Source organism: Haemorhous mexicanus, chromosome 6 (assembly GCF_027477595.1).
Source record: "Haemorhous mexicanus isolate bHaeMex1 chromosome 6, bHaeMex1.pri, whole genome shotgun sequence".
In the NCBI taxonomy this organism is placed as follows: domain Eukaryota; kingdom Metazoa; phylum Chordata; class Aves; order Passeriformes; family Fringillidae; genus Haemorhous; species Haemorhous mexicanus.
This window is the reverse complement of record NC_082346.1, coordinates 29,435,480-29,460,471: the sequence shown is the minus strand read 5'-3', so window position 1 is coordinate 29,460,471 and position 24,992 is coordinate 29,435,480. Positions and strand designations below refer to the sequence as shown.

The following is a 24,992-nucleotide window of genomic DNA, read 5'->3' as shown; positions in this document are numbered from 1 at the left end:
GGGCGGGGAGGGGCTCTGCTTTCCATTGGGGACGCCTGGAAGGGGCGGCGGCCGCAGTACCGATATTGCGGGCGGCGCGGCCACACCGCGCACCCGTCACTGCCGACGCCATGTGGAGAGCGCTGGCCGCCGCCGCCGCCCCGGCGCGGGCCCTGCTGCACACCCCGCCGGCCCGACGGGCTGCCAGCCTGGCCGTGTCCCCCACCGCCGGGCCGGCGGACGAGCGGGTAGAGACGCGGGTGGCGGGACTGAGCCCGGGGCAGCCGGTGACCCTGCGGGCGGTGGCGGCCGACGAGCGCGGCTGCCTCTTCCAGTCGTGCGCGCACTACCGGGCGGACGGTCGCGGGGAGCTGCACCTGGGTACGGACGCCTCACACGGCGGGGACTACACCGGCGTGGAGCCCATGGGGCTCTTTTGGAGCCTGGCCCCCGCCGGCATGGAGAGGCCGTACCAGCGGCTCGTTCCCCGCAACACCAGCGCCCCGATGAAGGTGGAGGTGTTGGTCCACCAGGGTCACAGCCCGCCCGGCTCCATACCCGGGCCCGTGATGGCCAAGGTCGAGGTGCAGAGGTTGTTCACGGCCCCCGGCGTGCGGAGGATCCGGCTGAAGGAAGGAGTCGTAAGGGGCTCTCTTTTCCTGCCGCCGGGTGAGTGCCCCGGCCCGAGACCTTCGGCCCGAGGCTGGCGGGACCCCCCGCCTTCTCGGACTAGAGCAAGGAAAATCTCGCAAAATAAACTCTTGCAGAGGCTGTCACCGGGGGAATCCGCATTCCTTAACAGCCGAACGCTGCCCTGCAGACAGGTGGCCCTGAACTCTTAAGAGGATATCCCAAGTGTTTGTCGCTACAGGGCCCGGCTCTCGCGTGGCCGCCCCGCCTGGTCCTTCTCGGCGGCAGCGAGCGCGGCGGGCACGGGGAGGCGGCTCTTGCGGGACAGGAGCGAAAGGAGAACAGGGGTTGTAGAGTTTACTTCGTTGCTGTGCTCGGCCTGTGATTTTTCAGTAGGTTTGATGTTTGCTCTGGAGTACCAGAATCTAACATCCAGAAAAGCTAATGCATTTTATTCAGCCTGTGCTGAATGTCCCAAGGATTTTACCCTAAGTAGGACTGAAAAAGGTAAAAGCTTGTGTTTTCTTCCCTTTGAAACACAAGCCAGGAGGCAGAGCAGCAGATGAAATTCTAAAAGATATATGTATCTCACCTCTGTTCCTACAGAGTTACTACAGTTAGTAGTTGGGTTACATTTGTGGTATAAAACCAAAATGGTTTTATGAGCAAGTTCTGCCTGTTCTGCTTATGAGATGGTTGTGCTTTATGAAGTGTAATATTCTGATGGTCTGTGAGTGGTGTTGGAAAACAAAACCTTACACTAGTGGTTTTGTTTGTACACTTGAGCTGAACTTCTGAGTAAACATGAGTTAAACTTCTTGTAGTTCCCTGACTGTTGTGGGTACTGGAACTGCCCTCCACATTACCTCTAATTTAAAACTACTTGGTTCAGCAAGTCCTTTAAGTATCACTACAGTTATTAAGTATTTAAGTATTTTCATTCCAAACCAATGATTTTTTTTTTTATCCATTTAGATACGGATCCAAAGTCCGCTGAGGAAAAAAACAACAGAGATTGAACTTTGAATTTCAGATGTTTAGTCAGCATGCTGGATTTTCCATCTCTGAGACATTGTTTTGATCTATCCTGCCTTAGAGGATGAGTTTGATTTCTGCTGAGCTCAGTGGGAATCCAGATATCTGCAAGATGAAACTGCATTTTCCCCTTTAGAAACTCTGGCATTGTAATAGTGTTGAAAAGTCTGGAATCATTGCTTAAATGATATTGCCATCCCTCATGATGGAGGATCCAGTTAAAGCATTATGACCATACCCTCCTTTGCTCCAGGGACAAAAAAATGTTAATATTTTTAAGATAGGAATCTTAAATGCGAATCATTCTTATTAAAAGTGAGAGGACAAATGGGCTTATGATGTAATTTTAATATGAAAGCGATTTCTCAGTTCAGGAATAAGTTACAGATGTGGAGGTTTGTTTGTTTTTAAATGTTGGTAAAGTTGTCTAGCCCATTTTATCCTGCTTTTTAGTGAGCTCTGCAGGACCCATATACTTGGGCATGTGTAGGCACTCAGAGAAGCAGACCAGGATCTTGGTGCAAGTTAAAGGGTGTCTTCATGAGAGAGAAACACATTCATCTATGACTATGTTCTGATTACATGCTCTTGCTAGAAGCTTTCCAGGTAGGAGTGATGATTAAAAATGTATTTTCTTGCCATATTGGCTGGCTGCTGCTAACTAAAGGTTACTGCTGATCATAGCATTATAATATAAATTTATCTCAACCTATTTTCTCTCAAGTAGAATATTGAACTTCAATGAAAAAAAGACCAGAACTGAACAAGTAAGAACCCAAAAGCATGCTTCAGTCCCCTTCTGACTTCTTAATTCTTTAATCTGGGAGGTTTCCACCATTTAGCATGTCTAGGAAGGACATGCTAAAAGGAAAAGGAAGAAAACTTCCTTTTCTCAAGTCTGTTGAAATGCCAGAGACCTTTTCTTTAGCACATACAAGAAGTGTCAGAGAGTTAACACACTCTTGCAACAAGTGTGTCCTCTTTGTCCTGAGATGGTTGTAGTGAGCTGGATCAGGGCACATAAGATGTGACATCTGGTGGCCAGGAAAAAAAAAAAAAAAGAAAAAAATTAGCTTGCTTAGGGTCTTTAAAGCTCCATTAAGTAGCATCTTTAGCTTTTTAACCTAAGATCTCCTGGCTTGGCATACAAACATTTTACAACATGAGCTTGGCTGCAAAAGCACAGCTGTTTAAAATTGTGCTTCTGATTATTTCTGTAGTTTGGTGGGACAGATCGTACACATGTATGTGCACGTTTATCTGTACATCACCCTGCACACACAGCTGCACCCACACAGCTCTCAGTTCGGCCTCCCGTCTTATCAGGAGCAGTTCTCCTGCCAAGGCTTACAGTGCTGAGCTTGAGCCAGAGCTAGTAAGTCCAGTTGATTTTAACAATGGATTATCTTTGTTGGGCTTTGCTCAATGCAGTTTATTTCAGAGTTTACGTAAGTTTTGTAGAATTTCAAGGTCTCAGTGCTCTTGCCTCATTACTCATGAGCTTGCACTTTGCTAATTAAAAAGTGACTTTGTGGGAAAATAGCTGACTTGGTGTATGGTTGGTCTGAGGGCAGGAGGTTAAGACCATGGAAAATTACATTTAGAACTGTTGTTATTTTTGTTGTGTTTTTGTGTGTTTGTTTTGGGGTTTTTGTTGGTTGATTTTTTTTTGTTTTGTTTTAAAAAGTGAAACCTGTAACTTCATATATTTTTACAGGAATGTAAGAACTTGGACCTAATCTTAGTCTGAAATAGCTGGAGCAGGATACAGCACTGGTTCTCTTAAATCTCTGCTGTGCAAATGGAAAAATAATGACTATTAATAGCTAATGTCTTATATGACTATTAATAGCAAATGTCTTAAGCATTCTGTATTTTGTTGTTCACTCTTCACCTGATAGTTTTTTGTGTCCTGTTTGATAACTTTTCCTTTGTAATTCTTCTCTGTAATATAGGGGATGGTCCCTTTCCAGGAGTGATTGACATGTATGGTGATGAAGGAGGCTTGATTGAATTGAGATCCAGTCTCCTGGCTACCCATGGTTTTGCTGCTCTTTCTCTGCCATATTTTGACTTTGAAGATCTTCCTATGGTCTTGAAAGAATTAAAACTTGAGTACTTTGAGGAGGCAGCAAGGTTCCTACAGCGTCACCCAAAGGTGAGTGCAATAAGAAATCTCTTGGGACTAGGGCGGGTTTAGCAGTTATGCCTAAGTGCTGGTGGTGGTGATTTTTTTTTTAATATTTTGAGTATCAGTTTCTGCTGGGCAAACTTAGGCCCAATAGTGGCTTACACATATGATTGGGGAGAGTGGATTTCTTCCAGCACAAAGTATCTGTTAAATTCATGCTGGAGCTAGAAGATTGCTGGTCAGTAAGATAGTGAATGCTGGAGTATCCTTCAGACAGGACCAGTGGTGATGAAAATGTTGGGCCTGTTTGGGTTTTTTTCTTACATGAAAGCAATTAGTTTTAAGAGAGGATGATATGACATTGCTCATAGTAGCTGAAAGAATGAATTTGATGATGTGGGATGTTGCTTTCAGTTTTACTTTCCAGGCTAGAAAAAGACAAGACAAATGCTACTTATCTAATCCTTCAAATGTAATTTATGAAGTTAGTTTATTTTCCTGAGACTTTAATTTCCTGTTACCTGTTTTAGGAAAATGAGAAAAAATTTGCATTAACATATGCAGTAGGGACCAGGTCAAGACTGAGTGATGGTATGCCTTGTGCCTGTCGGTATTTTTTGTGGGGTTTGATTTCTCTTGGTGTCCCTGAAAAATAAGACCTTAAACAGAAGGAGGAGCATGGGTCCAGACTATCACTTTCCAACAGGTTACATCAATAATTAACCTAACCTTTTTTTTAATAAAACAACTCCAAAGTCAATTAATGGCTAATCCCATTATAATGTATGCTTCCTTTATTCATTTCTTCCTCTCTTCTCCACCCCCTATCTTATCTAAAGGTGAAAGGACCAGGAGTTGGAGTGATTGGGACTGGGAAAGGGGCAGAATTAGCACTCTCCATGATCACCTTCCTGCCAGAAGTAGTGGCTGCTGTCTCAATCTCTGGCTGTAGTTCAAACACAATTGCAGACCTCCATTACGGTGAGACGACTCTGCCCGGGCTGCGTTTTGATATGAAGAAAGTCAGTGTCTCTGACTCTGGTGTATTTGACATTTTTGAAGCTCTGGATGACCCAATGAATCCTGCTAATTCTTCTAGCGTGATCCCCATTGAAAAAGCAGAAGGTCACCTTCTCTTAGTGGTAGGGGAAGATGATCGGATGTGGAAGAGCTCCTTATATGCTGAGCTGGCAATCAGGCGTCTACGCCAGCATGGGAAAGAGAACTTTCAACTCCTGAGTTATCCAGGAGCAGGTCACCGAATTGATCCTCCTTCTACTCCATTTTGTCAGGTAGCTATGGATCGTGTTTTGGGGGTGCCTGTTCAGGGGGGTGGAGAGAGCAAAGCACATGCCCATGCACAGGAACACTCCTGGGGAAAAATTCAGGAGTTTCTGCACTTGCACTTGGGATGAACACCCAAACACATGCAAGCTGTTGCAGATCTGCAAGGACTGAACTTGAGCCACCAAAATAACTGGTGATGACTGGTGAATTGAAGGGATTGACTGAGACAAGCTGTGAAATAAGAAAACTAAATGACTACTTAGTTACAAGTATAAATCTAAAAAGAAAGAGATTTATTTGGAGCAGTCTAAGTTAATTTAACTAGGTAAACAGAGGAGATGTGAAACAACAAACAGGCTGCACTGTGATACAAATTTGACAGCTCAAAGTGGTCATGATATGAAGAAACAAGTACCTGAAGAGAGTAGTAGGTACTTCCTTGCTTGCAGTATTTACACCTCACAGAATGTTAACAGGCAGCCGGCACCCTCAGCAGTGACAGAGAGGATCACACCTCGGCAATGACGGATGATAAATGTAGATATCCAAATAATGATGACTCTGACTTTGGGTCCTAAGCTACCTTACCCCAGAATTCTCATATTTACAGCCATATACACTTCAGAAATGTTTACCGTTTACATGAAGCTGGAGAAACCTACTAGAAATTTGAAGCTACTTAGCATTGTGACAGGTCTTCTGGTGACAGTCTGTTTCTTTCCAAAAAGAACTATGTGCTGAATGGAAAAATGAAGAGTACTTTTCCTTGTCATCCAAGAAGAATGGCAGTACTAGCACTGTCTTGTATTTGGGATGTACCTATCTGTTCCTGTAATGTCTTGGATTGCTGTTTGACACTCAGGGTATTAAGATTCTGTTGGATAGGTTAGAGCATGTCTAAATGCAGCCATTAAGTTAGGGATTAATTACATGTGGAACTCTTTAGTAGTGATGTCAACAGATGCTGACATCATCTTGTTCTTAGCGAGGAAGCAGAGTTGGGAGACAGAAAACCTAGCCTGTAGATTTAAACTGACTGTAAAAAGCTGTCACCTTATGATGGTGATTAACTCAGAATCATATCAAACTAACAGTGCCCTCCAAAAAAAGCACCCAAAGCCAAATCTAGGATAGCTTTTCCATGACTGCCCAAGATTTTTTTTTTTTAATCCATATTCATTTTTGGCTAGTGCCTTTTTTTGCCCCTCACCATTCAGGTAGAAAGAAACAACTTCTTTCCAAATGAGTTGATCTCTCAAGAGGGTCTTGCTGAAATAGTGCTCGTGCTGAAGGCCTGTTGAAGGAGGGCTTCTATCAACAAAATTTCTCCTTCCAAAGTAATTTTTGTCAGACCAGTTTGAGAGCTGCCTAGGAAGATAAAAAACTTTCATTAGTGGTACTCTATTTTGCTTTGCTCTCAGGGATCTCTCTCCAGTTAACTGTCATTATGCTGCTGCTCAGTCTCAATAGCTTTCTGCAACTCTTATTATTCCTTATCATTTGATTAAAGTCACATATTTTCACACACAATCAATGCCAACTGAACAATTTATCCACTCATTTTACAAGAGAAGCTCCATCCTGCAAACTCCACAAAAGATCTCTTCGTGCCTGGTCTCTAAACTCCCTCACCAGCTGAATAGGCTTTTGCCAAGTCATATCTGGTGCCTGAACCTCTGCTAACACAAGCAGCCCCAGAGCCTACTGCAGTGTGCTCCTTGGTGTCACCCATACCTGTCAGACTGCCTTTTTTCCCAAACTCATTTCAAGTGGCAACTGTAGGAGAAAGGGTTGTCTGTTGTATGAAGGTTCCTGCCTGATCCTGTCTTTTCAGTAGCTAGAGCTGTTATTAATTGTGCAAGAGCAGCACCTCCCCTATTCCTGTTCTGTCACTCCCAGTGCCAATACCCGTGTCTCCACACTGCAGTCCTACCTCAGCATATGCACTGCATTTCAAGATTGCAATCCGGAGGTTCAGGAAGTAAATGTTAAATTGTAAATTAAAAAAAACCAAAACAGAACAGGTAGATTAAGAGGTCTCAGACTTAATTTCTAAAGCACAAGCTTTTAAAATAATTCAGTGTTAGATTTTATCAGATACATGCAGTTTGAAAGAGAAATAAAACACTATTAAAAAGCAACCATGTGTAAGAATTTGATGTTAAGTATTTGTTTGGAAAATGAATGATACTTTGTTTTAAAAGGAGGAAAAATTAAAACCAATGTAATTTTACTGCAAAGAGCCTTTTTTTGTCAATCACGGTTTCCTGGACAAAATAATTAATAGAAGAACCTGTTGAAAACCAGGCATTTTGTATATTTACTAGCTTTTTGTATATTTACAATGCTACCTGGGGACCCAAGAGGCATTGCAGGCACTCTGCAGAATGTGTAGCTATTTCGTGATGTGTGTATTAAACTGAGTGCCTGGTTATGGCCTTAGTTACAGCCACGTTATTTATATTGGCTTATATTCACAAAATTGTTAGGGTCTGAAGAGACCTCTGGAGATCACCTAGTCCAATTCTCCTGCTAAGGCAGGGTCACCTAGAGCAAGTTACACAGGCATGTGTCCAGGTGGATTTGGACTGTCTCCAGAGGGAGATTCCATGGCCTCCTTGGGCAGCCTATTCCAGTGCTCTGCTGGAACAGTGTAAAGAGGTTCTTCTTCACCTTGAGGTGGAACTTCTCATGTTTCAGCTTAAGGCCGTTTCTCCTTGTCCTGTCACCGGGCACCCCTGAAAAGAGTCTGGCACCTCCTCTTGGGACCCACCTTTCAGATATTTGTATCTATTGGTGAGCTGTCCTCTTCTGTAGAAGAAACAGGCCAAGGTCCCGCAGTCTCTCCTCACCAGAGAGAGACTCTAGACCCCTCATCCATCATCTTTGTCGTTCTCCACTGGCCCCTCTCCAGTAGCTCCTCTTGTACTGAGGAGCCTGGAACCCGCCACAGTAATTCTTTGCCAGGCGAACGCCCATCACATTCCATTAAGACTCACATTCATTAAAACTCATCCAGCACTCACTCGGGGGCAGGATGAGCTGCACCGGCCTCAGCTGGGGGCCCTCGCAGCTGCCCCTGGGGCTCCCCAGCGCCCCGGCTGGGCCGTGAGCCCCGCGCCGGGCTCAGAGCAGGCCGCGGCCAGCGCCGCCACTCCCACAAGGCGCCGCGGGCCGCCGCCGCTACGCGAGTTCCGGGCGGGGCGTTCTCCGCGCCCGTAGCAACCGGAGCGTTCGCGGTATCCACGGCACCATGGTGAGTCCTGCGGCCCGGCGGCGGGGGTCGGAGAGGCCCCCGGGCCGGCGGTGGCGGCGCGGAGCCCTCCGGGGCCGGGCCCCGCCGAACAGCCCGGGCTCGGCGAGAGCCGACCGGGAGGGAGCGCGGGGCTCGGGGCGGAGGCTGAGGCGGGGGCCGGTGGCCTGCTGCTGTGCCTTGGGAAAGGGGGATTTCGGGGAGAAGCGAGGAAAGAGGAGAGTCACAAACTCCCAAAGCTCCGTTAGTACGTGGTTTTAAGGCGGCAGTATCGGTGATCACCATAGCGATTAGCTTGGCATCTGTTGCTGTGCAATTCCGATTTCATCTATTTTAAATACAAATAAATGTCTGCAAATAAAGGCGAAGTGTCGCTGTTTTGCTTTTTCCTGGGGGTCTAAATTTTGTAGATACTATGTGTGCAACTGCTATGTTTTGGGGGGCGGGGAATACATCTTTTGTTACAACTGTTACTAGTACAGGTGTGGTTATTTTCCCCTTCAGAGATTCTGTTTCTTCTTCCTGCCATGTTGATGGTGACTCTTCAGCGTGACCACTGATCACTTGGCATTTTGAATATTTTAAAATAAAGTATTATGACTTTCTTTAGTCTAAATACCTGTAGAAAATTGTTGAATAAGCAGGCAGAAGAACCGTGCAGGTAAGCTTCTTGGAGGAAGTTTCCCTTAAGTAACCTCCTGCGGCAGAAGATACTCTGATTTACCTACAGAAATTTCAAGTGCATCTCAAAGAAAATGAAGGCCCTGATATGTGCTCTCCAGATAACCTGCTGTGCTGATATCCATGTTTTCATCAAATCAGCAGAGATAAGTGTACGGAGGTCAGGGAAGAAGCTGCTCCCTGTGCTCACATGGATCAGTAGCTTTAAAGTCCAAATTGTTTTTAGGCATGACTTTGAAACAGCAAGCAGCCACTGATCTTAAGAATGCATTTCTGCCTTCAACAAGAGTGACTGAGATCATGTACCCAAATGCTGTGGTGATTGGCTGCCATAATTACGAAAAAGGCAGTGAAGTTTCTGCCAAAAAATCCCCAATTAACTGGAAGCCAGCTGTTTTTGCCTGCATACTGGTTGCTGTTAATTGGCTTGAATGAGGCTGTTGTAGTGGGAACTTAAGGATGTGTTCTTCTGAACCAGAGGAGGTCACGCAGATGTTCATCTCTGGCAGAAAGTGGGGAGCTACTGCTGGGGCTCAAGTTTGCAGGTCATCTCCAATGGGACTTAGAGCTAGCTATCATTTGGTATAGACCAGATTGAAATGAATGTCTGTCAGTGGGCAGAAACAGCTGGAACATCTGAGGATGTCGAAATGGAGGTGCATGTTGATGTCTGAGATGCATGCTCAGGCTCCCTGGTGTTGCTGGCTCTTAGGCTGTTGCTGAGTGTTTGGTGGCTGTGGCCTTTTCTTATATAAAGCTGCCTCAGCTGTTGCCTTTTATTGCTGGCACCAGAGTTTCCTGTGGTCCAGAGTAAAATAGCCAGCACTAAAGCTTTGTGACTGAGGTGGCTGCCTGTAAGATTTTTGGGGAAAGTTAGTTTGTTGTTTTCAACTTCTACAGTGTGGGGGGTTATATATTTGATTACCTGAAATGCTGCTTTTATCCACGCCCTACTACACTTAAGAGCAACATAGATGTCAAAACTAGAGTCTTCCTGTATTTGTAGAAAGAAGGCTACTGATCACTGTTTGTAAAAGATTGATCTCTGAAACCTTTTTAATCCAAAAGACATCTTGGAATATGTTTAATGTTTAGAGAAGCATTAAACATGTTGGTTATATACTACTGTTTTGGATAGCTTTATGTGGTTTCACTGAGACTCTGATGTGAGGTGGAAAAGTAAGAGTGACAACAGAAAGTTGGTCAGTGGGTCAGTGGGTCAGTCCTTAAAAAGCTTTAAAAAGCAGCTCTCAGGTTTTTCCAAACTGAGTAATAACACCACATAAATGTTTTCACATCACACGGTGTAACTCAATGCAAAACAATTGGAAAGAAACCCCAGATATATGTAATCCAGATTGCTCTTGAGTTTCGGCAAGATGTACCTCATTTTCTTCAGTGAATTTTAGGAGGCTGTATCATTTTCTGGTCACAGACTTGCTCTCAGACAGGAAGTTGCTAATGCACAATAGAAAGTGTGAGGGTTTAAGAGCATAAGACCACAGTTTTCAATGCAGGAACTTCTTATGCCTTTAAATTGAATTTCACCATAAAAGCTAATAAGCAGCGTCCCATGGGACAGAGAGTAAGATCAGGAAGATAATGTCCTGACATTAAGCCCACTGTTTGCTTCTGAAAATGAAGCCAAGTACCCCAGAACACATAATTACAGGACACGGGGGGAATTCCAACTTCTTTGACTAGATTGACCCAAGATAATACAGGAAAGTGGTGGAAGGGGGGCAAACAAGCAGGATAGGGAGAGGGAAGGAAGAGGAAATAGATTTGCAGTGAACAAGCCACTTAAAAATTCAATGAATATTCACTTAAGTTTGTTTCACTTTTAGGCAAAAGCAACGACCATCAAAGAAGCTCTAGCCAGATGGGTAAGAACTAGAACAGTGTCTAGCGGCGTGAGGTTTGACTGTATTCAGCTAATTTTGTTGGTCAAACATTGTAGGAAATATGTTTGCATGAAACATCTGCTTGAACAAGTTTCACAAAGTAAAATGATGATTACTGTTGTTGTTGTTGTTGTTGTTGTTGTTGTTGTATAGTACATTCTGTTGGACTTTCTCTATGCTCCTGTTAAACTGATACAACTGGTAAAGATTAGTCTCTTTTGCCCTCCTGCCTTGTTCTGCTGGATATGCATTAGCCTGAAGTCACAAAGAGATCCAAAGCTGGGGTTGTATTATGTTTTAATTATGCTCTGTTCACTTTACCCAAGTGCAGTCTTTCCCACAGAATAAACATGCGTGAAATTCTCACTGTACTGAATTCAGTGAATCTTCTCCATGTCTTTTGACATACAGTCCCTCATATTGTGCAAAGCTTCACTCAGAATGAGTTTCTTAGGGCTTTTTTTCTTGTTAAAATACTCTGTTAATACAGAAGCTCATTTGTCTGGTTGTGACTGACCTGGTCTTCTAAAAAGCTGTGTGTTGGCAAGGATGGGGATGTAATGTCAAATGATGGTGTAGGATGCTCAAGAGTCAGGTTCACTGTCCAGTAAAACCAGTGAGAATCCCCAGTCTCTGAATTTTAGATGAAGGCACAGATGTGCTGTTGGGTGTACATATGCTTCCCTGCTAATTCTGGCCAGCTGCTAGAGCAATGATTTATAAATGTTTTGTCCTCTGAAGATCTGGATGTGATAGCGTGGGTAGGTACACTTGAAAACCAGAAGCTCAAGGTAGTAGCTTGTAACTAAAGATTACTTCCATTTTGAGTTTTATCATTGTTTAGTACTTCAGTATTTCAGGGGTTTTCCAGTTTTGTTGGCATATCCCACAAACTTCACTGCTGCCCTCCTAGTAAGAACTAGAATGCAACAACTTGCAGACATCAGCATTAGCAGAGGTACGAACTGTGTATAAAAATAGTTTGCTTTTCCTCTCTCATTTTTTATGCCCTCCAGAACTTCAGCTCCATGTTTCCTATTAACAGATTTATTTTTCATTTGCTCCTCTGTCACGTCTCAGACAGAATCAGCCCGTGTCAGTGAGTTTCCATTAACATTAGGCATAAAGTGCTGAATTTGCTTTTCTGTTCAAGTTATTAGGGATGGGTCTAAATCTTCCTTTTACTCTTCCTAATCTGGATCCATGTGACTTGTACAATTGCATTTGGTGTTGTGTTGCATTCCGAATGTTTTTCTTCCCTTTGGTATAAGGGTTTACCTATGCCCTACAGTCAGGGTGACGTTAGTTAAATCAAAGCAACTTGAAATCAAAGCAGCTTCAACTTGGCAAACATGTTACCTCTTCTTATAAAAATATGTCTGTTGTACCTATATTTTCTCTGTGGCATATTGTGGCTGTGCAGCTGCTTCCAGAAGTACTTGGCAAGCTGGATGAATTGTCCTCCTGGAGGTGCTCACTGCTGTGAGCTCACTGCTGGCCCAGTCAGTGTTGGAAGCTCTCTCCCTTTCCTGTTTTTAAGGAAAAATGTATTTTTATTTGTTGGTATGAGCTCATAGATTACAAACTGAGTGTAAATACAAACAGATACAGTACTGTTCTTAGAAAAGAAAATGGAAGTTTCACATTGATAGTTACTTTGTTTGAACATGTATCACCATATTCCAGCAAAACATCTGATGTGCTTATTTGCTAATTTTGAGTAATACTGTCGCACTGAATTTGGACAGAAACTGGAATATAAATAAGTGTACAAGACAACATGATTTTTTAAAAAATTAAATTAAGTTTTCTGAAGTATTTTGGGTGCATAAGAGGAAAAATAATGTTATCAAAACCTGATGTTCTGCTGTGGGATACTGAAAGACTTATGGGACATGATTAATTTAATTACAAAGTAGTCATATAAACCAGGGCACATTCAGCTATCTCTCTTTTCAGTAGATGCATGAAATGGAGGAGAAAACAGGAGTCCTTGTTTTGAAAATGCCAAGATTTCTCCTTTGTTAATGGATCTCCAGTCCTTGCACTGAACACTGAGTGAACTGACAAAATGGTCCCTTTGTGCTGTCAGGGAGGCAGCTGTCAAAACTGCTGCTACTCTATGAACAGATACTTGTTCCAAGTGTTCAGTCAATAATTGCCATCACTTCAGAATTTTAAAAGCTTTAATTGACCATATTTTTTAATAAACATAAATGCTGAAGTTATGTCCATTTTTCCAAGGCTCTGAATTATCAGCCTGGGTTGTAAATAGGAAATTTGTCTTTTGCTGTATTCTCTTAAGTGTGACATCTTCCCCAACACTTTCTTAATGGCTAATTAGAATTTTTTTTTTTTTTTTTTTTTAGATTCTTAGTGCTGTGAAACACACTCCCCTGTATTCAGTTTGTGTTGTGAGCTGGGCATGAGTTCTGAGATTTCTGGGCGAAGTGAGAAGGAAACTTTTCTGTCAGAACTTTTAAATCTGCTTCTGCTATAGATTGGCCCTAGCTGAGGTTTCTGTATGTCAGTCTCCATGAAAATACCTTAATCAAGAATTTTAGCCTTCAATCTTTTCTTCATTCCTTGTGACTCCTTTATTAAATTGCTCAAGTATTACACGACTTTTAAAACACAGCATATGTAATGTATAAATTATTTTGATACCTTGAAAATAAGCTAGCTTTACCATTTTGTGCTACACTAGCAGGAATCTTGATAACCGTATTCAGAATGCTTTCTCCTTCCAGAAGTATATTGGAATTCCTTCTGTAGTATTCACTTTTGGAGTAATTATTTTAGTATAGTAATTTTTGGTAATTGCATGTAGCAGTGAGTCTCTTCCTTACCTTCTCTTTTCCTTAGGAAGAGAAAAGTGGCCAGAAGGCTTCAGAGGCAAAGGAAGTGAAACTGTATGGGCAGGTTCCTCCTGTGGAAAAGATGGATGGCGCTCTCTCTGCTCTTGTTAACTGCGAGTAAGTTCAATTAAGAACATGTTGGAAACAAAATATTCTCCTCTCTTCCTTTCAGTTTTTCTGCTGTCCACTGCAAATATGTGTTTACCGTGTTTAAGTGTGGCTTTCAAAGCAGCAACTTTCTCTTCTTTTTTTCTTAACCGAGCTTCTTTTCTGCACACAATTGCCCTTTTTAATTCAAACATCCCTGTAACTTAACTCAGAAGGTGTTAGGGTAGATTCTGTATTAATATTTGTCCCCAGAAAAATTATATACTGTTTATCAGTATATAATTATAGATTTGTGTTTGGAGCCTGTCAGCTAAATGGCATGTTTATGATCCACTCCAAAATTCATGGAAAAAAAAGAGGCAATTTGAGCAGGACTACCAGAAAGAGATTAGAATAATTTAAGAAATAACCATCCATGCACTTGATAAGGCTAGGCATCAAAAGATAATCCAGTATTTAATGAAAGTAACTCATGGTACTTTCCCATAAACTAAATAAAGTTGAAGAAATCTTAATGGTTTGAGGATATTTTGAGTCTGTTACACATCCAGTTAGTTTACCATCTAATGAGACAAGAACATATAATTATTTCTAATGTAGTGGTGTTGGGACATGGAACTCTTCAGTGTAGTGATCCCTTATATACTATGAATTGATTATTCTTTCTTTTAAAGGAAACTATCACTGTCTACAAACTGCATTGATAGAATCGCCAACTTGAACAACCTAAGTAAGTGACAAGCCAGCTGTCCATTGTGTTTGTTTTCTAGTTGCCTGGCTAGGAGATATGCCATCATTTGTCACATGTGTCCAGCTTTATTTATACCTGTTATCCTTTTTTATTCCCTCCTCATTGAACATTACAAGTGACCTTTAAAATGACCAGTCTTACTGGAGAATGCATGTTGAGCAGCAGTGGTGTATTGCAGCAGGTATCCTTGCACTAGCCTTGACAGTTGTCTCACAGTGCAACAATCAAAAAATTCCATTCAGTAAGCACTTCAGTACCTTCCAGTGAGCCTTGCTGTGCTATTCAACACCTAATCAGTTCTAGAGTGATCTCATGATCATTTTCCATGCTCCTGATGGAGACAGTCTGCAGTTCAACAACTCTGCAAATGCATTACTGGTTGCAGTGAGGTTGGAGTGTTGTAGACCTGGATGGACAAAATGTCATTCCACTTTGCAGAAGATTGGATATACTTGGTTTCATTTTGTTCATCCTTTATAAATAGAAGTGCTGCCTGCCTAGAAGTAGAGCTTCTCTTTCTTGGACACCTGTCTTTGAAACTCTTGGATTACTGACTTTGGAACAGAAGTCTTAATGGTCTGTCCTCAAGACTTTGACTGTGGCATGAGGCTGGCAAAGAGCTGCAGGTTTTGAAGGGGAGCTTCCAGGCTTTTCTGTTCCTATTAAAATGCCAGCTGGATAGATAAGGAACCTGGAATCTCATCCTTTCCAACTGCACACCAAGAGATCTGCCAAAGAGCTTGACGAACGTATTTCTTTGCATAAGCTCAGACTTCAAAAGATTTGGAAATACTAGTCAGGGAAAAATATTCCAGTAGTCTTTTCAAATAACTGTTCTTTAATACTGAGTAACTGAGAAAAAATAATTAGGCAGTTATACATAGAAGTGAACCAATGAAATTTTTTAGTGGTACAAAACATTTAAAGCTGTTAAACCATCTTAAATATTTATATTAATGTAGATTCAAAACATCCAGTCTATACCAAGTATTTGATGCTAAAGTCAGACAAACTAGAACTAAGTTGAATGTCTCTCATCAGGTATCTGTAAGGCAGCTTTTTATGCTGCCTGTAGTATAGAAACCAAATCTGCTGCCTTAAAATAAGATCAGAACCCCTTTTGCCTGGAGAAGATGGGATATGAATTATGTAAGATCAAAAGACGCAAGTCAGCAGTTAGAGTTCAGGTGCAAGGTAAAATAATAATTTTTGTTCAGTATTTATCAAAACTGAATTTCAATAGGTAATTTATACATGAGCAGCTTTGTGTTCATGAGTGTATTTCTGAGCTTTCCCCTATATCAATTCCTGCTGATCTGTTTAGGTCAGGAGGTTTTGTTTCTGTTAGGTCATTCTTTCTTAAGGCAGCCTGTTCAGAGTGCAGTTTGTAAGCAGAATATGTCATTTTACCTGACTTACAGCATCTTCTTATTTTAAAGAAACCCTGTTTATTAACAAGACTTTTTTTATTTATTGCAGAAAATTTGAGGATTCTGTCTTTGGGAAGAAATAACATAAAGAACTTGAATGGATTGGTATGTGCTTTTTAGTATCAATATTTCAGTAACAAAATAGATTATGGGGTAATTTCCCTGTGTTCTTACAAGTCTTTCCCGAATTCAATAAAATTAAGTGAATAATAGGTTAGGCACTAACCTTTTATATTTTCCTTTTGCTATCACCTCTTCACACTCTTACAAATTGCTTCTGAATTTTCAGATAGTTGTTCACTTTGTTTGGTTCAAATTCTCTTAATGTTTGGAAATTTTTCTACCTTAATTTACTACACTGAAAAATTTTAGGAAGAGAGATTTTCTTTTCTTTAATAAAGATAATCAGAACTTCTATTTGAAAATTGCTGTCTATCTGTGAAGCCATTTAAATTCTGCTGGCTTTACATGAATATAATTCCTGCAGACTTTTTGCATGCAGAATTTTCTACCTGAAGATACTTCTTTAATACAAATATTTGCAGTCCTGTAAAAACACACTACCTCAGAGTCAGTCCCTTTTATGTTAACTGGCACCTGAAACAGTATTGCTTTAGAGTTGATGGTAGCAGGACTAAGTCTACATAGTAGGGGAAAATTAGTTGAGGAAAAAATTGGATCAATTTTGTTACATTTGAATTCAGGCCAGAAGAATACTTTTTTCAATCAGTATTTTTAAAATGATTATATAAATTCTTTCTCAAGAGATTCTGTACCACCTCAAAGCTGTTCTCACCTTCAGAGATGCCATATCTCTTAAGTGTGAAAGGCAGAGTTAGTGTGTGATGACTGGTTTAAAAAAACCTTTCTTTAGAAAGAATTAGGAATGTGATTTCTAGCCAGCAGATACAAACATACCAGAATATACCAGGATGAATAATGCTCTCACACTGTGTAACATCCCTTCCAAAGCAGTTGTTGAATTGCATTCTCTTCACACACTGTGCTTGCAGTGCACAAGCAGGCAGATTTGTCTCCTCTGCCCCTATGCCTTAAGAACTACTGCAGCCAGCTACAGTCTTGTTTTATTCTAATATAGTGATTTCTGTTCTCCTTACATATACTTGCATTTATAACTTTGCCTTTTAATTCCCATGAGCATTTGCCATGCCTAATAATTAGGGACCTGCTTAAAAGGAAATGAGGACCAATATACCTTAGTATTTTGTCACATGATGTTACCTGTAGAAGGTGAAGAAAGAATATGAATAATAAGGAAGATGTACTTCTGCTTATCTGAGTAGTCCTGTCATTTTCCAGGAGGCAGTTGCTGAAACTTTGGAGGAGCTGTGGATCTCATACAACTTAATTGAGAAATTGAGGGGTATCCGTGTAATGAAGAAACTGAAGGTTCTTTATATGTCAAATAATTTGGTGAAAGACTGGGGTAAGCCATGCATCTCTACTCTGTAGAGACTTCTGTAGTTTGGTGAATGCATGAGTTAAGTCACCAAGTGAAAAATAGTGCTGTATCTCATGGAGCTTTGATTTTAACTGACAAGCCTGCAGACACGTGCAAAATCCCTAAACATCCACTCATGCAAGAGACTAAAAATAGAATATTGAATTTAGAATATTGAATATAGAATATTTCAATACAATATTGAATTTAACTTTAAAGTCCAACTAAGTTCATGCTTTGAATCATATTTCTCCAACCTCTCTTAAAGCACATCCCTGTTCTTTAACCTGACACCAGTTAGAGCCCAAGCAGTCCTTCTCCTGTTGTATCCCATGCTCTTTATGTTTACACTGAGTGTGAAAGGAATGTGTGGTGCATATGTACTTTCTATGTTCCACAATTTGGTTGTTGTTTTCACCTTTATGGTTGCAGCAGAGTTTGTGAGGCTGGCAGAGGTGCCAGTACTAGAGGAGCTGGTGTTTGTAGGCAATCCACTACAAGAGAAATTTGCTGCTGATCAGAACAGTTGGATTGAAGAAGCAACCAAACGGGTACCCAAGCTGAAAAAGCTGGATGGTGAGTTTGGGGCAAGAGGCAATTGGGGTGAGTTAAAAGCTTAATATAAAGACAACCACAGGGAAATTAAACATAACCTCAGAGATTCTTCTGTGCGCCCATGAAATTAATGTTCCTCCCTCCTCTTCAGAGTTATTCAGAAGTAGTTACTGAGATCCTGGCCGTGGTGTCTGATGGATTTAGGAGTGCTAAATCCAAGTGGTCTTGCAAACTACAGCTGGGCATCATTCTGTAGTTACCCAAGGAGTTTTATCAAATACCTAACAGGGAATGGAAAGATTTAGCATTAAATAAGTTAACAAAAAAGCTTTCATCTGCCAAGTTGAATTACAGTTTTCCCAACAAAAGAGGTGACATGAGATAATGGAGATAGACAGGAGTATGCTCTGGTTTGCTTCTGATGCAAGGGCAAATTTTCAAACCTGCATGCAAATTTCCTAAATGCCTGAATATCCCCCTCCATTACTGCAGTGAGCCTCAATTTGTGAGCTGTCCTCTCCTATTTAAGACACTGGTATGAAAAGATATTCAACCATTTAGTGATTAAAAATTAGATCATTTTGAAGTCTATTTTTAAATATGTTAATTTCTGTCAATGGAGATGTTAGTTCACTATTTTCCCCTGTGTACTAAAGCAATGAAGGGGACAGCAGGAGTGGTAATGCTAACATAGAGTCAGAATAACAGCAGGGAAGGGAAGGGAAGGTTTTGGGAAGGTTTTGGGAAGGGAAGGGAAGGTTTTGGGAAGGTTTTGGGAAGGTTTTGGGAAGGTTTTGGGAAGGTTTTGGGAAGGGAAGGGAAGGGAAGGGAAGGTTAAGGGAAGGGAAGGGAAGGGAAGGGAAGGGAAGGGAAGGGAAGGGAAGGGAAGGGAAGGGAAGGGAAGGGAAGGGAAGGGAAGGGAAGGGAAGGGAAGGGAAGGGAAGGGAAGGGAAGGGAAGGGAAGGGAAGGGAAGGGAAGGGAAGGGAAGGGAAGGGAAGGGAAGGGAAGGGAAGGGAAGGGAAGGGAAGGGAAGGGAAGGGAAGGGAAGGGAAGGGAAGGGAAGGGAAGGGAAGGGAAGGGAAGGGAAGGGAAGGGAAGGGAAGGGAAGGGAAGGGAAGGGAAGGGAAGGGAAGGGAAGGGAAGGGAAGGGAAGGGAAGGGAAGGGAAGGGAAGGGAAGGGAAGGGTGGAGACAGAGGAGGACACAAGAGGAGACAGCTTCACTACAGGGAGTAGTGGATGGGAAGTCTATTACCAGACTCTATCTAAAACCAGATCAACTGCAGTGAAAAAAATATTAGAAAGCAGAAGCCTGATGAGAGAATTGCACTGCTAGGAAGGATGGCCTTCAGTGGTCCATTTGCTGTTGTAATAGGAAAAGTTTAGAATGTAAAACAAAAAAAGGAATGGGGCACATATTTGTGGGCAAAAAGTGCCCTTGGTAGCATAAGGTTACACTTACTAACCACACTAAAACTTGGGCGTATATGTCCTGGAAAAGGCAGCACAAAGTAGGGGCCCCACAAGAGAAGGGTGATGTGCTGATTGGTTGTTAGCAGTTGAACTGACTTGGTGCATCTCCCAGAGACCAAGTGGGGCTGATCTTTGCAGACCATACTTTAGTACCTTTTTCTTCCCTGTTACCCAAGAAGTTGGAAAAACATCCAACAGAGGAGCTCATAAGTTGAAGGCTTTTCTAGTTAAGACCAGTTGAGGTATGCAAAAGTTCAGGTTGGTTAGAAACAGGAAGGAAATACAACTCTTGGCTCTTTCCAACAGGACAGGTAAGATCACAATTCAGATAAGATCATAATTTCAGGTAGATCATAATTAACTATGTCTTCCACTTCTTCTTTTCCTATTTTTTTTTCTCCCAGGTACCTTAGTTGTTAAAGGAGAGGAGGAAGAAGGAGCGGAAGGAGCAGAAGGAGTAGAAGGAGCAGAAGGAGGAAACTGATGACACTTTCTTATTGGGTATTAAATCCAGATAGCTTTGCACATAAACTTTTATAAAAGTAATTGTTTTGAAGAAAATCTTTGGGCGGTTTTTAAAAGACCATTTTATCTCCACAGTCTCTCACCCAAAGAGTTAGTTACCAAAAATTGCTCACACTGGTTTTGTCAAGCTTATGACACCTTCTGTAGAGACTAGTGGAGCGGAGTTTACCTGCTGTTTGGCTAGCAAGAGATCTTTATTTAAATTAATACATAGCTATTTTTAATTCCTGATTAGTGGTGCTTGTTGTTCACTCTTGGGTTATAAAAGAGCCGTTTTAGCTTATTTGGTGCTGCTGGCCAACACTGAATTGGAAACTCTGAGGCCAGAAGAATAACGCTGTGGTTTAGAGACAACTGACGAGTTTTGTTGTGTTTAATTATGTCATGGGACTTTCTCAATATTTTTCATGTGTGAGTTTGCCTTTCATTCCTTGAAGTGTTTTGCTGAACAGGCCCAGTAGTTGAATACGCACAAAAAAAGGTATTGGTCTGATGAGCACTTGTTCCTGGCCTAAACTCTAGAAATGGGCTTCTTACATTGGAACTCAATTGCATTGCTTAGAAGGCCATGTATAACTTATATATTTATTTATTTTTAAGAGGCAATGGGAATTCATTGCATGGTTTCTGTAAGACTAAAATACCTGCTAACTTTGGGCTTTGTCTCTTACTAAGACATTACTTTAGATTGGAATATGTGGCCTATTAGCCTACAGTTGGTTTCTGGCTTTGGATTGAGTCACTGGTGGACATAACCCTTCTTAGCTCTGGAATCTTCCTGTAACTAAGGAGGCTGATAGTAACAGAGAAACTAACAGCAAACAGAAGACCTGGCCTCGAGGACAGAAAATTTTGATTTTGGGGATACTAATTTTTTGTGAAAGCACAGGTATAAGCAGTGAGAGAAAGTGTATGTAGTTAGTGGGGACAGTGAGATGAGATGAGATTGAGATGAGATTGAGATGAGATGATGAGGGCATTGGTAAAAAAAGTATTGAAGAGGTACTGAATGTGCTATATTGCAGGGTAACCAGTTTTAGTAAAGCCCCTTTATGTGGCTATTTCTAGTGAAAAGTATTAAACAATGAAGACATACCTGACTGCACTGTGGGATGCCAATAGTGCAGTTTTTCTTCTTCTCTTTGAAGAACAGATGGAGTCACCCGAGTAGATTTTTCTGCATTCCTTTTTGATTTTTTGACATGCTTTTCTTCTAATTTGTGGTACCATCTTTTTTTTAAATTGAAGTGACATCAAGTATATCTGCTGGTTCCAGCCCAGGCATAGAAGGGATGGGGTCAGAATGCCACTCTTAGTTATTTTGTTCATAAAGGTGCGGCAGGACTTGAAATCTTGGAAGCCAAGTTCAGAGACGAACGGTAGAATTGGCCCAGGCAACAGTGGTACAGAGCTCAAGCTCCAGGTGTAACTGTAGTAGGCAATTCGCTAATCAGTTTCTAAGTGAACACTGTGAAATAAATGATTACAAGACAATCACAGTTTAGTTTCAATATATTGCTACTTAATCTGTGATTATTGGAGGAATTCTAAAGCATTCTGATTTAAGCTGGCATTTGCTGAAGAGGTTTGAGTTTGATTTGGATCCGTTACTATAAGTAAGCCAAGAGCACAATGGCAAAAACTCTGGACATTCTTCACCCAGCACAAACTATTTCCAGGCAGCTGTTCTCTTTACTAGAAACCACTTTCTTAGCTAGTTCACTGGGTTTAGACAACTTCATTTTTGTTTGTTATTTCTTTAGAAGTATTCTAGCTTTATCATGAGTAAAGGCAGCATTGACCAAGAAGCACCATGGAGGAGTGTCTACAGTCAGCAGTCGTTTCACACATCTTTTGAAGCCAAGCTACTCTGTTCACTTGCTGCCAACCACTCTTGGCAAGGTGGAACTGTGTGCTTGGGCAGTACAGAGCCCGAGGCACACTTAGGCCCTGCCGGCCCCACCTGCTGGCGGGGCCCACAGGGGATTGGCTGTGCCCTTGACCACTGCAGTCAAAGCATGGTTCATGTGAGCCAGAGCTTGACTGACTCAAAACTTGCCTTCTGAATGCTCCCAACAAGCAGAAATGCCAAATTCATCTCTGTGTTTGAAGATATTTTCAGTAAAGACCACATGGTGCTCTTCTCCTAGTGCTTGGCCACGAAGAAAAGTGGTTGAAGCTGTGGGACCTGGTCTCTCCCAGCACAGCTCCAAGTGGTGTGTATGGTTGGGTTAGCTCCACACATGATTGGGACAGGAGGAAAAGGGAGTGATGAGCATAGTCCAATGCCAAGTAATCCTGCTGGTTGATTCTTTAAATATGGCCTAAGTCTGTACATTTCTGAAGGTTACATTAGATACAGCAAATACTCTACACTTTGGCTATATTGGGGCATTCTGAGAGCAGAACAGAAACTTAGTGGTCTATGTTGTAATGATTGAAGTGAAACACAGATCCATTGACAAGTTGTGAGGGATAAGGGCAGTTCCTGGCTCTTGTAAGTGATCAGTAGAGGCTACACCTACAGGGATCAGTCCAAAGCTATTGTAGGTGGTGGGAGAGCTGGGGGAATTGTGTGGCCTGCTGGCTTTGGTGCTTTCCACAGATGAAACAGCACAAATTCTCTAACTCTTTTCTTTGGCGGCTGCATTATAAATACCAACAAAAAAGGGGAAAAAATAATTTTTGAAGGAAGGGAGCATCTAGTTTTAGAATATAATTTAAAATCCTTCTGATAAAAACTGTGTGTCAGTCTCATTGAAACAATACAGTAAGAAAAGAATTGTGGCTTTTGTTTATCAGGAGATGCTTTGTCTCAAAGCTTCACTTTATCTTGCTTTGCCTAATAAGTCATGATTACTCTCAAGAACAAAACAACCTTCCCAAACTTTTTCTCCTCCAAAGTAAAGTTTCCCTAAATTTTTAAATTTGCACTTTAAAATTAGACACTGGATGTGATGGAAGACATGAGAGGTGTAGAATTAAAACAGTTGGTTTGTATATTGGTGGTGCTACACGATGTTATGTATTAGGTGACAGTGACACCTTGGCCTGCGTGCCCACAGGGACATTAGAGTGAGATGCTGGAGGGCCTGGCTTTCACTTGTGCACTCTGCTGTTCCCTATCACACCACATCCAGTGAAGTAGTAAGTACACTATTATTCATGAATGAAAAGGGCACCCATATAAAATGTGCAAGCCATGTGGAATTCTGCTTTTCCCAGTGAAGTTACAGAGGACTAACACCCACTTTATTCCTTAGAGAAATATTCTAAAATTAACTTAGTGGTAGGAACTAGCTAGGTTTTTTGCTTGCTTGTTGGCACACTCACCTGTCTTCAAAGAGCTGACTGATGTATGCAGTGATTATTGAGAACTGATGGAAAAATGACAGAAGAGACCTGAGAACCAGCAGATGACTCAGGTTACACTAGAAGTAGGCTCCTCTAGAAAAACTTCCAAGTAATAGAGCACTTTTAACATCCCCTTTGGCAATCTTTTTTATACAGTAATTTTGTAGCATGAAAGCTGTTAAATTTGCTGTGTTTAAATTATTTAGGCCTATGTTTATAAATGTTATTCTGTGAAACTTGTTCAAAAATAATATAACCTTATTTTATACAAATGTCTTTGGCTGATGTGTAATGAAATAGTTCAGCTTGTGAAGAGTATTTGAAAACTAAATTTCATTCTCATTAAACTTTCCTGGCTGCTCAGGAAGCAATGTATTTAGAGTATGATAGCATGTAAATGCTGTTCCTTATTGCCTCTATATTTTAGAATAGAAAATAACTTAAGGCTTTAAAAATGCTGATATATTGTGATTGTTGTCATCTGATACATAAATATTTTTCAATCTTTTAAGACGGTGGTTGTCAGAATTTGTTCTTAGGTCCTAAGAGGAAAGTCTACTACTGGTATATGTAGAAAAATATCCAGGTAAGTAGAGAAATGGCTGGTCTTTCTTCAGTACAAAATTACTAATTCACTTTGAATTAAAATTCTATTAACAGTAATATACAATCAGTTACATTAAACCCAGACAGGAGAAAAATAACTGATTCAAAGCTTCTCTAATAGAAACTTCAGCCTTCAGTAGACCATGTCACTGAAATGCAATTTCAAAACTGTGATATAAAGAAAACTCTTCCTACCCTACAGTCCACAGCAGTTAGTCTCAATAGTGACAAAAAGGCATCCTACAGTGATGGCTGTAATGCTATTTAGAAAGCATATAGGGAGTTACTGCAGAACACCTCACAGTACCACTAACTCAAAACTTACTAGTCACTAAAATGCTTTATAAGGTTTCTTTCAGTAGCTGAAATAACTTCCAGAAGCTTGGGCTTAGATCCAGCAGTTAAAAAAAAGATAGAACCCAAATTGCTCAAAATGTGTGGGTTTTTTGATTGTCCAGTTTGTTTGCACAGCCTCAGATTTAAGGCAGAGTACTAAACTTCAGCACTTTTGTCAGCTGGCTGGGACAGGGAGGCAAATGCATGACTTAAAGCCATAAAGTCCTGGTCTGTTATCTCAAGCAAAGGCTTCAGTGTTCCCTGTCTCTTCACACACCAAGCAAAATACTTTTTTCTCAAAATGCTATTGCTGATCAACTACCATAGGCACAGGAATAAACTAAAGCAAGGAGTTCTACACTGAGCTGAAAAAATTAGTGTTTTCATGTCTTGGCCCAAGTCTTTCTCCTGCCAGCTTTGCCAAAAATATTGAAATGAAAAGGTCAGCATAAATTAACAGATGTGCTGCCTTAGATCCTAAGTGCAATCTCACAGGAGACCAGTTGGGCACTGGTACACATTTCTGCCGTCTGCTTTATGTAGCATTTGTAGCTTTTAAAGATATCATGCCCACAGGTGTGAGAAGACCTGTGTAGCTTAGTTAACTAAAAAGCCAAGTACCAAAACAGAAGGAA

General features: G+C 41.3%; 2 protein-coding genes and 1 long non-coding RNA gene across 7 annotated transcripts; 2 read left to right on the top strand and 1 right to left on the bottom strand.

Annotated features, from left to right (window-relative positions):
- Positions 1 to 79: 79 nt before the first annotated feature.
- Positions 80 to 7,302, top strand: LOC132329019 (peroxisomal succinyl-coenzyme A thioesterase-like). Its single transcript, XM_059849580.1, has 3 exons — positions 80 to 648; positions 3,600 to 3,802; positions 4,615 to 7,302. The coding sequence occupies exons 1-3, from the start codon at positions 111 to 113 to the stop codon at positions 5,188 to 5,190; spliced, it is 1,317 nt and encodes a 438-aa protein (XP_059705563.1). The 5' UTR covers positions 80 to 110; the 3' UTR covers positions 5,191 to 7,302.
- Positions 1,973 to 8,206, bottom strand: LOC132329021 (uncharacterized). The gene is made up of 3 exons (XR_009486935.1): positions 7,836 to 8,206; positions 6,273 to 6,430; positions 1,973 to 2,678 (listed from the first exon to the last, which is right to left on the bottom strand). It is a non-coding gene; the product is annotated as an uncharacterized LOC132329021 (long non-coding RNA).
- An 18-nt stretch (positions 8,207 to 8,224) lies between these two features.
- DNAL1 (dynein axonemal light chain 1) lies at positions 8,225 to 23,926 on the top strand. 5 transcript variants are annotated; one of them, XM_059849585.1, is made up of 9 exons: positions 8,262 to 8,318; positions 10,844 to 10,882; positions 13,270 to 13,350; positions 13,766 to 13,875; positions 14,541 to 14,596; positions 16,097 to 16,152; positions 17,368 to 17,494; positions 17,942 to 18,085; positions 19,941 to 23,926. In XM_059849585.1, exons 4-9 carry the CDS (start codon positions 13,841 to 13,843, stop codon positions 20,018 to 20,020), a joined length of 498 nt encoding a protein of 165 aa, XP_059705568.1. In that variant the 5' UTR covers positions 8,262 to 8,318; positions 10,844 to 10,882; positions 13,270 to 13,350; positions 13,766 to 13,840; the 3' UTR covers positions 20,021 to 23,926. The 5 variants fall into 5 exon arrangements, with proteins under 5 accessions (XP_059705565.1, XP_059705564.1, XP_059705568.1 ...); XM_059849582.1 differs by lacking the exon at positions 13,270 to 13,350 and having other exon boundaries at positions 8,225 to 8,318; positions 17,945 to 18,085; XM_059849581.1 differs by lacking the exon at positions 13,270 to 13,350 and having other exon boundaries at positions 8,230 to 8,318.
- The last annotated feature ends 1,066 nt before the right edge of the window (positions 23,927 to 24,992 follow it).